The following is a 14,385-nucleotide window of genomic DNA, read 5'->3' as shown; positions in this document are numbered from 1 at the left end:
CATACATTGATTAAATTTCAAACGGCATATTAAGGAGCAGAATGTGCCAATAGTCCAACATATGCCCCTTTTATGACTCATTTTAGCTCATTTATCAATTTCATCTTATCCTTTCTTTTTTTTTCCCCTCTGCAAATTCTTAAATTCAGTGATACTGCTTACTTTGATGATTTTTAATATAGTGTCATGTAGTTAAAGCATTGTACTTACTGTTCTTTGATCTTCCAATGTTCAACACCTTCTGCAGACCAGAGAACTAACTTTCAGATTTTTTTTAAAAGGCATTGTATGAGTATTAGAATTTGCACAAAAGTGACCTGTAATGGCACTCTGATATCTCATCACAGAGGAATGTAACAGAAACATAGAAATATAGAAGATAGGAGTAGCAGGAGGCCATTCGGCCCTTCGAGCCTGCTCCCCCTTTTATCATGACCATGACTGATGTTCAACTCAATAGCCTAATCCTGTTTTCTCCCATAAACTTTGATCCCGTTCACCCCAAGTGCTACGTCTAGCCGCCTCGTTCATCCCCTCATTCATCTGAACATCAGTGAAAACAATCCTGACCTAGTCTGTACTCATACATCAGTCCTGCCATCCCTAGAATCAGCCTGGTAAACCTTTGCTGCACTCCCTCGTGACCAAGAGCATCCTTCCTCAGAAATGGAGACCAAAACTGCAGACAGTATTCTGGTCGTGGCCTCACCAAGGCCCTGTATAACTGCAACAACACATCTCTGCTTCTGTACTCAACTTGTTGTAGTGAAGGTCAACATACGACTTGCCACCTGCTGCACCTGCATACTTACCTTCAGCAACTGATGCACAAGGACACCCGGGTTCTGCTGCACACTCTCCTCCTCCAATTCACAGCCATTCAGGTAGTAATCTGTCGTCTTGTTTTGTTTCCAAAGTGAATACCTCACATTTATCCAAATTATACTGCATTTGCCATTGATTTGCCCACTCGCCCAACCTGTCCAGATCATGCTGGACTATCTCTGCATCCTCATCACTGTTCACCATCTGGCCCAGCTTAAACTTTGTGTTGTTACATTTTGTTACCTTATCCAAATCATTTTCTGAAGAAAGGTCCTGATCCAAAACATCAACTTTCCTACTCTTATGATGCTGCCTGGCCTGTTGTGTTCCTCCAGCCCCACACTGTGTTGTCTCATTGATATATATCATGATTAGCTACAGTCTGAACACCATCCCTTTGGCACCCCACTAGTTACTACCTGCCAATTTGAAAAAGACCTATTAATTCCTACTATTTGTTTCTTTTTCAACCAGTTTTCTGTCCATCTCAATACACTTTCCCCAAATCCATGCACTTTAATCTCGCACAATAATCTCTTATGCTGGACTTTGGACTTTCAGAAAGTCTTTGACAAATATACCACATCAAATGGCTTCTCCTTATCAATTCTACCTGTTACAACGTTATAGAATTCAAACGGATTTGTCAAGCATGGTTTCCCCTTCATAAATCCATGCAGACTCTGTCTGATCCTGTCACTGCTTTCGAAATGTTCTGCTCTCAAGTCGTTGATAATAGCTTCAAGAATTTTCCTGTTTACTGATGTTAGGCTTACTGGTCTATTATTCCCTGTTTTCTCTTTCCCTCCCTTTTTGAATATTACAGTGACATTAGCTACCCTCTAATCTGCAGGGACTGTTCCAGAGTCTAGAAAATCCTGGAAAATGACCACTAATGCATCCACCATTTCTAGAGCTGCTTCCTTAAGTGCTCTGGGCTGTAGGTTATCAGGCCCTGGGGATTTATCTGCCTTTAATCCTATCATTTTTTCCCTGCACCATTTCTCTACTAATATTGAAAACCCTCAATTCTTCCCCCTCACTAAATCTTACATTCTCCAACATCTCTGGTATCTGATTTGTGTCCTGTTTTGTGAAGACAGAATCAAGTGTGTATTTCGTTGCTTGAACTGGGGCAAAGTTACCATTTCAAGTTTTGTTCTGAGAAATGACAATATTTGGCTGGCAAAGTTAAGGCAGCTTCTCTGCCCACAGATACTTGCATTTCTGCTGATTATTTTCAGCAATTTGTTTAAATTTCAGGTTTCCAGAATCCGCGGTGTTTTGGTTTTAATTGGGAACGGAAAGTAGTGAGGCTTTGCTGGATGCCTCCAGAAAATAAGTCAGAAATTCAAGATTCGGATCTTGAAGAGCAAATCTTGAAGATTTTCTTTTCAATTTAAAAGTTACCTCTGGAAAAGATTGCATACATATGTCTGCTTACTATAATCTGAAACATCCTAAGATTTCTGTAAATACAGTTAATTCTGAATAGTGACATGCATGTAACCCTAGTATTTTATAATAACTTACCTGACTATTTTCTATAGCTTAGCCTCATACTTGAGTACATCCAACAGTTCTTGCCCCGTATGCCATTCCTTATATGTTTCTTATGCAAACAAGCATTACTTTTATTTGTTTGCAGTTTTTTTTCTAAATTTCGTCATATTACAAATCCTTTCAGCTGGGAAGTGTTGCAATTGTACTTGCATCAGCTACCAGGATTAGACAAAGTTAGCATGGATGTACAAAAGAGAAATCATGCCTCACAAATCTACTGAAATTCTTTGAGGCTGTAACTAACAGAATTGATGAGATTGAGCCAGTGGTTGTGGTTTAGGAAGGGTGTCAACAAAGACTACAGAAGTGATTAGTGCATAAAATTAAAGCAATGGAATTGGGAGTAACCATTTAGGACTGACATAAGGAGTAATAAGATGCATTGGAAACTGGCAAACAGGAGACAAAGGTATAAATGGGTCTTTTTTTTTTGGAATGGCAGGCAGGGACTAGTGGGATACCATAAAGATCAGTACTAGGACCCCAGCAGTTCACTCACTATATATATGTGTGTGTGTGTGATTTAGATGAGGAACCTGAATGTAATATCTCCAAATCTGCAGATGAGACCAGTGCTTTTCTGTGTGATTTAGACAAGCTGAGTGAGAGGGCAAATAAATGTGGATGGAGTATAATGTGGGTAAATGTGAGGGTATCCACTTTGGTAGCAATAACAAGAATGACTGGCTATAAATTGACAGAGGCAATGTGCAATGAGAGCAGGATGTTTTCGTACACCTTTCGCTGAAGGTAAGCATGCAGTAGCAGCAGGCAGCAAAGAAAGAAAACATTGGCCTTCACTGCAGGAGGATTCAAGTACAGTCGCACAGGGATGTCTTGCTGCAATTGTATAGGGCCTTGGTGAGAGGCCACCTGTGGAATATTGTATAGTTGGCCCCCCTTTCTGAGGAAGGCTGCTCTTGCTACAGAGGGATTGCAACAAAGGTTTACCAGACTGGTTTCTGAGAAGGCAGGGCCAACATATGAAGATTATATTCATTGGAATTCATAAGAATAAGAGGAAATCTCGCAGAAATCCGTAAAATTCTTACAGGACTGGACAGAGTAGTTGCAAGAAGATGTTCCGATGCCAGTTGAGTCCAGAATCAGGGGTCACCGTTTGAGGATATGAGGCAAACCATTTAGGACTGACATAAGGAGAAACATTTTCAGCCAGAGAGTGGTGAGCCTATGGAATTTGATACTGCATACCACAGGCTGAAATGTTGTTCAGTTTCAAGAAGAAGTTGGAAATATCACTTGAGACTAAAGCGTGATTAAAGTTTTTGAGATTTGTAGCTTGGGTTGTGTATTAGGTTGTAGAGTTGTTCGTCGAGCCAATGTGTTTGTTTGCAGATGTTTCATCACCCTGCTAGGTAATATTGTCAGTGAGCCTCCAGTAAAGCGTTGGTGTTCTGTCTTGTTACTTATATGCCTCGGTTTGCTGGGGTGGTTGGCATCAAACCGGTTCTGTTTTTCAGTGGTTTGTGTATCTAGCCCAGTTCAGTGTGTTTGTTGATGGAGTTCTGGTCAAAATGCTAGACCTCCAGAAATTTCCTGGCATGCCCTGTTTGGCTTGTACTATTACGGATGTGTTCTCAGAGTCAAATTTGTGTCCTCCTTTGTCTGTGTGTATTGAGACCAGTGAGAATTGGTCATGTTTCTTGCTGGCTAGTTGGTGTTTGTGTATCCTTATTGTCAGTTTTCTTCCAGTTTGGTCTATGTAATGTGTCCTTGCGTGGCATTTTGTATCTTACACTAGTTTTATTGGTTGTGTGTATGAGATCCTTTACATTCGTCAGTAGCCGTCACAGGGTGGATGTTGGTTTGTGGGCTACCCTGATACCTAAGGCTCTTGTGGTCATCTTTGATACATCTTTGACGCACAGTAGGGTGACTAGTGTGTTTGGTCATGTTGAGTCGTCTTTTAGCATCAGACTGGAAGAAGCACACTGACACATAAACAACATCTTCACTGGAATAAAATTCACAAAAGAAGAAGAGCACAATAACCCATAACCCTTCCTAGACATAAGAACAATGGGGAACTCCAGACTAGCATAGACAGAAAGACCACACATATGGACCAGATACTTAATTACACCAGCTACCAGCCCAATATCCATAATTGGAGTTGGATCAGGATATTATTCAAACAGGCCACAACACACTGCAGCAACCTAGAACTGTGCAAAGCAGAACTGGAGCACTTGTACGGAATTTTTAAAAGGAATGGATACCCAAAAAACACAATCCGCCGTTACCTCCATGACAGACCCAAGCACGGCCAGACACACTAGTCACCCCACCGTCCATCAGACATATCAGAGTAGCCCACAAACTAACAATCACCCTGCAAAAGCTACTAATGAACTTAAAGGATCCCATACCCACAACCCATAAACTAACGTAATGTGCAAAATACCATGCAAGGACTGTGAAAAGCATGACATAGGCCAAACTGGAAGAAAGCTGACAATTAGGATGCACAAACACCAACTAGCCACCAAGTGACACAACCAATTCTCACTGGTCTCGATGCACACAGACAAAGAAGGACACGAATTTGACTAGGCAACACATCCACAATAGCACAAGCCAAACAGCAGCATGCCAGAGAATTCCAGGAGGTCTGGTATTCCAACCAGAACTCCATCAACAAACTCATTGAACAGGACCCAACATACAAACCACTGAAAAACGGAACCAGAAGTGATGCCACTCACCCCAGCCAATCAAGGCATATAAATAACAAGCGGGACAGAACACCAATGCTTCACTGGAGGCGTACTGATGATGTCTCCTAGTAGGGTGACAAGATGTCTGCATTTAAACACACTGATTTGGTGAGCAAGTCTACAACCTCACTAAAGAGTGTTGAGCTGGATGATCACCATGATTGTAATGAATGGCAGAACAGGCTCAAAGGGATGAATAACCTCCTGTTTTGTATGTTTGTATTTTAAGGGTCCATCCTTCTCAACCTCACACTTTACTTGAGGTGTGGTGACCCTCAGATTAAACACACCTCCAGTTGTGTCTGTAATTATAACACCCTATAATCTTTTGGGACTGTGAGATTTTTACCTTATGGGAGTCACTTAGTTCGGTTGGTTGAATGGCTGGTTGGTGACACTGAGTGGAGCCAACAGCGTAAGTTGGATTCCCAAACTGAGACAACAAAGTGTGGAGCTGGATGAACACAGCAGGCCAAGCAGCATCTTAGGAGATTCCCAAACTGACTTAGGTCACCACAAAGATCCCGCTTCCTTAGCCTTGTCCCTCGCTTCAGGCATAGTGACCCTTGAAACCAGTCATCTCTCTATTGAGAGAGCAGCCCAGTGGTCCTCCTGAACTGTAGCAACTTTTATTCATTAAAATTTATGAGGTGCTGTTTAGAGTTGTTCAGTTAAATTAATTAGTCTTCGATAGGAACCATGAACTATATTTCAGATTTCTTCCTACAAACCTTGAGAAACAAGTATCTCCCTGAGAACACTATTAGCTATTATATGTAGGAGTAGGAATAAGCCATTCAATCTGTCTTTCGAATCCCCTCATTCATCCATATCCCAAGATTGCCTTACTTTTAAACAAAAAAATCAATTGAGTCCAGCTTTGAAGCTTTTAGTTGTTCAGCATTCAGAATCTTTGAGGAAAATGTTCACATTTCCATTGTGCCCTGATTCCATTCCACTTTTCTTCTCGTGCAAGTAGAGTGCTGCAGTGCCACCAAAGGAGAAAATGCATATTTCAAACAGGATCTAACCATTGCAGGCATATGCAACTCCATCTAGCATCTGCCACCTGTTCTTGCCTTCCTTGCTCCCTAGCTTACCCAGACCTTTTGAGAACAGGTTCAGGGATTTTTGCCAAGCATTCCTTCTATTTCTGCACTGCATGGTTTAAAAGTAAAGTGTCTCCTCTGTCTATAGTAATTACCGTGGTATTCATTGAGGTGGTGTGAACATGTTTCACAGTTTATCTCTGCAAGATGTCAGCAAATATATGTCTGTATGTACAAAGGAGTGCCTCAACAAATAGTCAATTTTAATGCATGAAGCTCCAGCTTTTATAGCTAATTCCAAATGAAAATGAGTTTCCAATGTAAGTATGTTTAGGTGCTTGTTCTTAATTGTCTGTTAAAGCACTGTTGGCGCTTAATGTACATTAAATTCCCATGTAAATTAGGAAATGCTTTAAGTTTACATATATAAATATAAGTTTGCATATATAAGCAAAGCATGATGAAATCATGACATCTGAGATCCCAAATCATTAATTTCAACTTCCATTCTTCTCCCATTTTCAAGCTTTATTAATCAGTTCTAGTATCTGTGCTGTGATGTGTGATCTCATGAGGTGTTTACTGTACAACGAGAAGTATTGGTGATGTTAGAAGTAAAAAGATTTGAAACATTGTTGAAACCTCTTAATGGGAGTGCTTGGTTTTTGACAAACACTTTTAACTGAACATTGAATGAGGGCAAGTTTTGTTGTATTTGTATGATACACATTTAAATCACTTCTAACATTTTCTTTTATGCACTGTTGTTTTCTTCCATCCTTTCCTCCATTCTTGTCTATTATTTTGAATCTTTATATTTCTACATGTCACCTTTGTTTTTTTCCCCTTACTGGTCTTTATCTTTTACTATTTGATCTTTCAGTACTTTCTATCCCCCACTGTTAGTAACACTGTCCCTCCTGTAGGTGAAACCTACATATCAGAATTAGCTGAAAGGGGCTGGGACTTCTGCCAGTTAAGACTAAGTACATTTAAGACTGGCATCAGTGCTTAATTGAAGTGACTGTGATTAGTTTTTGATACCTCAGCATTGTGCCTGACATGTGCTTAGTGAGATAATTTAACAGTCCAGTTACTGCTAAGCTAACTAAATGGTGTCCAGGAATTGAATGTAAGTTTGAATACGGATGAATTAGTATGGGATGAGTTAAAATGGAAGTTATTAACCCATACCCAACAGCAAAATTGCATTCAAAGATATGAAACCTACCTTTTGGTCATTGATCATCACAGCGGTAGTGACTTGCAGAACCAAAGAGAATAATGCCCTCATCAAAGCCCTGAACTAGTTCCTATGCTATCTCAATAAGTAGGATCCAGTAAAGTAACAATTTTTATTGTTGATATGTGTCATTGACATTTTACTTTCAGAGACCAACCATTTCACTTTGCTTTCAACTTGGTGATATATAAAATGTAACGATCTTTTATCGTCATTCCTGTTTTAAAAATATATCACAACTTGATCCCATTTTGCCACTGTTCAACAATGACACTAACGGTGAATTATTTCAGTTGGATGGCATCTTCTCATGTATAAAGCATGAGAAAGTGGCGAGGTTATTCCCTGCATGTTATACAAGACAATGCAATTGCATTGTGATTGACCAACTAATTTCTTTCCTAAAGTTTTTAAGCCATTCAGTAGATCATTTTGTTTTTAGATTCTTGCGTGGGATGTGTGCATTGCTGGCAAATTTGGCATACGTTGCTCATTCCTAATTGCCCTTGTACTGGTACAGTTGAGAAACAGCTATGACCAGCAGATTTCCTTCTCTCAAAGACATTAGTGAACCAAATGGTCATTCTATGGTCCCTAATAAACTGACATTTTGTATTCCCGATTTTAATTAATTAATTTCTGATTTTGCCTTGTTGGGCAATCTAACCATATCCCAGGAGCAGTAGCCTGGGCCTTTGGATTACTAGCCCAGTGACATTACCGCCATGCCATCAACCCCACCATTGGTTCCCACTCTGTTGAGAATAGCAGAAAGAAAATGCAATATGAAACGATTTAATTTTTTTCCAAAATATCTTTCTCCTACGTTTCATCATAACATCACTTGTATGTGATCACTTCTACCAGAGAATTACAGAACTGCATTGGCAAAGGGCCAGACGTGGGTAGCCTTATTTTGTAGCAGTACTCAGCTGAAAGTGTTAGTAGAATAACCAAATCCAGTAAAGTAGTGTTGGAATGTGGATATTTATTAACATCTGGAGCAGGAGAAAGAAAGGCTTTGACAGATCAATTAGCAATCTGTTTAAGTTTATAGTTGCCACAAAATACCCATTTGACTTTTAAAAACTCCAAACCTTCACCCATGACTCTTCAAAATCGCAACAAAAGTTTGGAATATTTGAAAATAGTTTAATATTCCCTAATCTTTTCTTTAGTACATTGTACGTTGTTTATTTATCCTGTAATGGGTATGCACATTTTTACCATTTGAATTTAGTTGAAGAATATGCATTGTGGATAGCGTTGTGTGTGAAGCAAGGTAGTGTAAATTTCGTTGAAAATTTTTGAAATCCTCCCATGTCACTGCTGTCCAGTGTTTTGTTGCACTTTGGTGTGTCTGTTTATCTCAGCAGAAGCTGATCACATTTTGCTAAAATCTGGCCTCCTTTTGAAAATCATCCCTTCAGAAGCAATTTGTGCTCTTTTACGAATAAACACTGTTGAATCACTGCAATATACCACACGTTTTTAGAGTGCCAATAGGTTTTTCGTTCATCTTTTTCAAAATAAATCTGCTAGAAACTCCTGCTGTGATGTATAAATGTTGAATAATAATTTTGCCAGCTAAATAACTTGTTGTATTTTCACTCAACTTGAATTGGGCTTTATCTTCTCTGGCCATTGCTTATTTTTGAAAATAGATGTGCTGAAGAGCTTGCGTACATACGTGTAGGAGTTGTCACCTCAGTAAGTTTAAAAAATCGTTTTTAGATTTTAACAAAACTTCATAAGTGACTTCCTCTCATCAGACACTGGGTTCCTTTCGAAAATGGGCATGCTGGGAACTGTCCGTGTGTCCCGTCTACAGAAATCAGGTAGGGACCTTCAATGTCAAACACCGCCAACGTTCATTTAAAAAATGTGTTGACCTAATGTGATTTTAGTTTAAAGCACATTCAGAAGTGAAGTGTTTGTAGCATGTTATGATACTTATTTAGCTTAGAAGGAAAACAGCCATGACTTGATTTCATTCTTAAAAGTAACTGCATCAGGCTAAACAATTGGAAATCAAAAATTTTAGAAAATGCAGGGTGCACTATTTATGTTCTTATGCTGCCAGCTGTTGATGAGAATGGTAAAGCTAACATTGAGTGGTTTGTACTTTGTTTTATGTTTAATCATATGCATCTTTATGAATATGCATTTGGCTGATGTTAATGAGCATATCTCGCATCTGCTTGCTGCTTCGCAGTTGTTGCCATTCCCTGAAAGAAAAATTGAAAGTTCTTAACAAGAATTTAGAAGGAACTCTGATGAGCCTGATTATTGTTGAAATTCTGTATGGCTATCTCTCGCATATTGTCTTTTGGTTTTGGTCCAACAATAATAGATTTTTAATTGTAATAAATTTTGTGCTTCAGAAAGGAACCTAAACCTCTCTGATTATGTTCTTCCATTCACAGAACATTTTCCTTCAAGTGTAATTTGATTTTACTGAAGCTGATTTGAGCCTGCTGAGCTGCATTCAAATATAACTTTGTAGGAATTATTAACATATCATGGTTCAGGCTTTACTTACACTTTGTGTGCCATTTTTGAAATATCACTTGGATAAAGAAGGATAATCTTAGGGCTATGTCACGTACTCAGCTGTAATCTTTCATCTATGACCGTTGCAGATGTGGCTTGGTAAATTTCCTAAATTGTCTTAAAGGGGCAACATGGTGGTTCAGTGATTAGCACTGCTGCGTCACAGTGCCAGGAACCCAGGCTCAATTTCACCCTCAAGTGACTCTGTGTGGAGTTTGCACATTCTCCCCATATCTGATCTGTTTCCTCTCTCAGCCCAAAGATGAGACGATTAGGTGGATTGACCGTGCTCAATTGCCCAAAGTGTCTAGGGTTGTGCAGGGTAGGTGGATTAGCCACGGGAAATGCAGGGCTACGGGAATAGGGTAGGGAGTAGGTCTGGCTATGATATTCGTCAGAGGGTCAGTGTAGACTTGATAGAGCTAGTGGCCTGCTTCCACACTGAAGTGATTTCATGATTCTCTGTTTCCAAATAAATGCACATGAGCTACTAAAGTTGAGGAGTAAGGAGGGGGCAGGAGAATGAGTTTGAGTACTGGAATTTTGCTATTGTGTTTTGATTCCATTTCAACTTGTATAGATTACTTTGGGAAGGAGAATGCCATTGTGAAATAAAAAAGACTGAAACACTGCTGTAGGCTATTTTGTTGTCATGTGTATTCCAAACTATTTTTATATTTTTACTATTTTTCAAACAAAGCATATATTATGAAAGTTATTAGATTTCAATCTTGTAAATCAAGCTGTTAGCTCTCCAATAATTTTTTAGTAAATACTGTGTAAGATTGCATCAGATTTCATGCATAGAAGTATTCCATTTCAATTAAGTTTTGAAAACAGTTTATGGGACAGTTGATCAGTTGTCAGTGTCTCCCTCATACAAAATCAAAACCCCGCCAATAATGGAAATCTGAAACAAAATATTGGAAATACTGAGCGGGTCATACAGTACAGTATCTGCTGAGAGGAACAGAATTAGCATAGTTGATGGAATTTTCTTGATCTGAAGTGTTAATTCTGTTTTTCTCTCCACAGATGCTCCCTGACCTGCTGAGTATTTCCAACATTCTCTATTTTTATTTATGGCTGTGATCTACAGTTTTTTTGGCAATGTTCTTACAAAGCTTGTCAAGTTTCATAGACAAACTAAATTAATTTAGCATATGAATCTTGATGTGCTGTATTGTATTCTTCTCTTGACACAAACCATACTCTTAAACTGTCTTTCTCAGTCAAACCATTTATTTTTCTTGCATGTATTAAACTTTGAATGTAATTTCAATATATGACCAACAACTTCATACAATCCATTAAGGCACAGTTCACATATTCTCAAAATTTCTATGACACAATAGTGCAACAAACCATTTTAAGCACCAGGAAGTAGAAACTCAGTCCAAGGTTAACTCTTCAGATTTCATTCACTTATCTTTGCAGCTCCATATTATCTGATAGCAAATCTTGTTTTGCAATTATTTATTTTTCAGTAACAAAACTTGCTGATGTGGGAGGATTCCTAGATTTGCCAAACTTATTTTGCTTATTAGCTTGAATGTCCAACAGCCATTTTCTCTTCCTTCCAAGTAATCATTCTAGAACTATACTATATTTAGAACTCCAAGTTATGGTACCTGTTGGGTTTTTTTTCATTTAATTATATTTAAGCTATTTTGTGCGATAATTCCATAGCTGTTTCTTTCAGTAAGTTGTATGCCTAGCCAATTGTAGTGTCATTGAGTTGAGAATGTGGACACCTGCAATTCTTTGGTTGCAGTAATTGTTTGAAGTTCGATCTATATTCAGCAACTTTACAAATATCCAATATCAAAATAGTACTCTTTAAACTCTAACACTAACTATTCATCTATCTAGTCTTACTTTAAATATGAAGTAAATGCCGCTGCACTTCCCTCTGAAAGTAGTTCCTGGGTTTACTAATGGTTTATACCAGTTGTCACTGATTATAATCTGCACTCATTGATAGTCGAAAAACTACCTAATTTTCTAACTAGTTCAGTAAGTGGTTCTTTATCAGATATGTTGTAGAATTCTTATGAATTGAATTCAGATAGTGTGCCTTATTGACCTAAAGTGAGAGCATTTATGAAGCTATAGTAAGTCATCTATACTTACAGTCGTTTCTCTCAACAATATATTTGTGATCTTTTAAAAATGAAATAAGGTGTTGCATTGTTTGAACTGGCTGTCGTCTTGAACCATATTCAAAATTGTACATTCTTTTTAAAACAAAAGGATTACGTGGCTGAGTTTTGATTTTATTCTGTTTCTGGACAAGACCAACAAGCTTGGACCAGGAGCAAGTATTTTTTTAAAATTGTGTCAGGTGCAGGTTCTGTAATGAATAAAGTAAATCCGTTTCAACAGGAGGATTCATAGTTTAAGTGGAGAATACTGATGTTTAGTAGTTACTGTGATTAATGACTGTTCATTAGAAGTGATCCCTCGTCACTTCCTTTTTTGAATTTTCCTATGATACTAGGACAGTTTCACCATATGTTGCATTTTGTTCACTCGCATAGTATGTGAATTTGAATGAAGCACTTTAAACTTTTTGTGTTTGCTCATTTCATTAGATTCCGTTGTATTCTAAAAAATGATATTTATTTCTGGCACTAGATACGATGTTAAAAGAACAGAAATGTTGGGCTTTGTGTTATGTTCACCACCTTAAATTTCAGTTCCTATATATGTTATTAGTGTATGTTATTTTGTATAGTAAAATTGAATTTAAACAGGTTCCAATTTAAATGGCTAAAACTCATTTTTTGAGTTTGGATACTTTTTACTTATTATATTTGCATATAGTATGTGCTTTCTGAAGACATCACACTGAGCTCCTGTCAAACTTCAGTGAATTATGTGACTCACAGTAAGCAACAGCAAGGGCATTCTATTTATATATTTTGGATTGATTGTTAAGATCAATAAGTGTTAAAAAAATTTATGGACAAGTTTTGTGCAGTGCAGTATGACTAAATAGAAAAGAGATGATCTTAAGTGTTTAAAATATCAACTAGCATTTGCCTGTTATCGAATGGGTGATGGATGAACAATAGACTCGTAAATAGATTACATGTAGGTTTTCCCACTGTGGTACTGGTTTAATTTAGGTTTTGATGGAAGTTGGAAGCTCTAGTTCACACTATAAAGTTCCACTCAGACTAAGGACCAAGTTCCAGTTGGAGTAAGGGAACCACAGAGTTATTTTTTGATTCAAGACTGTCATTATTCCAGTAGAAGAAAGTTGAACAGGAATATATGAACATTTTTTCCTTTTTACATTTTTATTAAAATTTGTAGCAAAAATTTCAATGATGCTAACTCTAAGTCAAATTACAGCTGTTCCACAAGGATGGAAACGTTATATCAAATGAAGCTATTGACTTTAAACAGCATAAAGTCCTAAGTGCTGCTAGTTGATAAGAATTCTGTTAAAGATTGAAAGGTGACTAATCTCAGCTTCAGTGCATTAATTGGCTGTCTCTTCTTCACCACCCCCCAAATTTTTGGGTATTTGGAACTAAGTGTGATGTCTGATGTGTGACGGGAATATGGTAGATACAATGTTTTTATTTCTTTATTTATGAGTGGATCTCCCGCGGCACTTTTAGGTTGGCATTGGCAGTCTTGCACTGGACTTTTGGAGCTGCCTTGAAGAAAATCATATGATATCCACTTCAGAATTTCAACCTCACAGGACTATAGGTGATTCTTAACAATGAAGCAGGATTTGAGTATTTTGTTATATTTGAACTTGATTGATAATTGATTGCCGGGGGTAGGGGGGAGTTGCAAGGTTTGCTGCGCAGGCTGGATCATTTTTTAATAGATGGCAATGAATTAGGTTTTGAATCTACAAGAGTGGAGGATTAAGAATTGGGGGCAGATAGGAAAGTGGAGGTAAGTCTGTAATTAGATCAGCCATGATGTTATTTGAGTGGCAGATCAGGCTTAATGGGCTGAATAGCCTGCTTTTGCTCTTTTTCCTTTAGTCATCAGTATCAATTAAATTAAAATCATAAGATTAAGTTACAGTAGCAGCAAAACCCTGGCATGAGTTAGCTGTTGTATATTTCCTACTTAGTTGCTTTTATCTAAAATTAACTTCAACCTTCATTTTTGTGTTAAATCTTTATATGGCTGATGTCACTGCTTATTTGCTATTTGCCTGTAAAGCCATTAAGTGATTTGATGAATTAACATGATAATCCATTCTCATCTAACTGAATGGATATTGTTTCAGTGGCCAAAAAAGTCGAGTTTCATACAGCCAGACTTTTAAAGGCTGTCTTTTTTTGATTGGCAAGGGGCCAGCTTGTCAAATTCCTGCAGGCACAGACCAGTCTTTTGCACTGATGACTTAATGTCAATGCTGGAACCATTTTAGCAGTTG

The 14,385-nt window shown here is 38.0% G+C and overlaps 1 protein-coding gene across 5 annotated transcripts in view; it reads left to right on the top strand.

Annotated features, from left to right (window-relative positions):
• cnot2 (CCR4-NOT transcription complex, subunit 2) overlaps nucleotides 1-14,385 on the top strand; it is a 144,969-nt gene that overhangs the window by 108,981 nt on the left and 21,603 nt on the right. For 4 of the 5 annotated variants that reach the window (XM_048548576.2, XM_048548574.2, XM_048548573.2 and 1 more), the window contains one exon: nucleotides 9,191-9,256. The exons of the other annotated variant lie outside the window; for it this stretch is intronic. In XM_048548576.2, coding sequence (XP_048404533.1) covers nucleotides 9,191-9,256 — 66 coding nt within the window. The remainder of the gene's footprint in view (nucleotides 1-9,190; nucleotides 9,257-14,385) is intronic. 5 annotated transcript variants of the gene reach the window in all.

The sequence above is a fragment of the Stegostoma tigrinum genome, chromosome 18 (assembly GCF_030684315.1).
Source record: "Stegostoma tigrinum isolate sSteTig4 chromosome 18, sSteTig4.hap1, whole genome shotgun sequence".
Classification (NCBI taxonomy): domain Eukaryota; kingdom Metazoa; phylum Chordata; class Chondrichthyes; order Orectolobiformes; family Stegostomatidae; genus Stegostoma; species Stegostoma tigrinum.
Note: the sequence above shows the minus strand (reverse complement) of the source record. Positions and strands in the feature narration are given on the sequence as shown.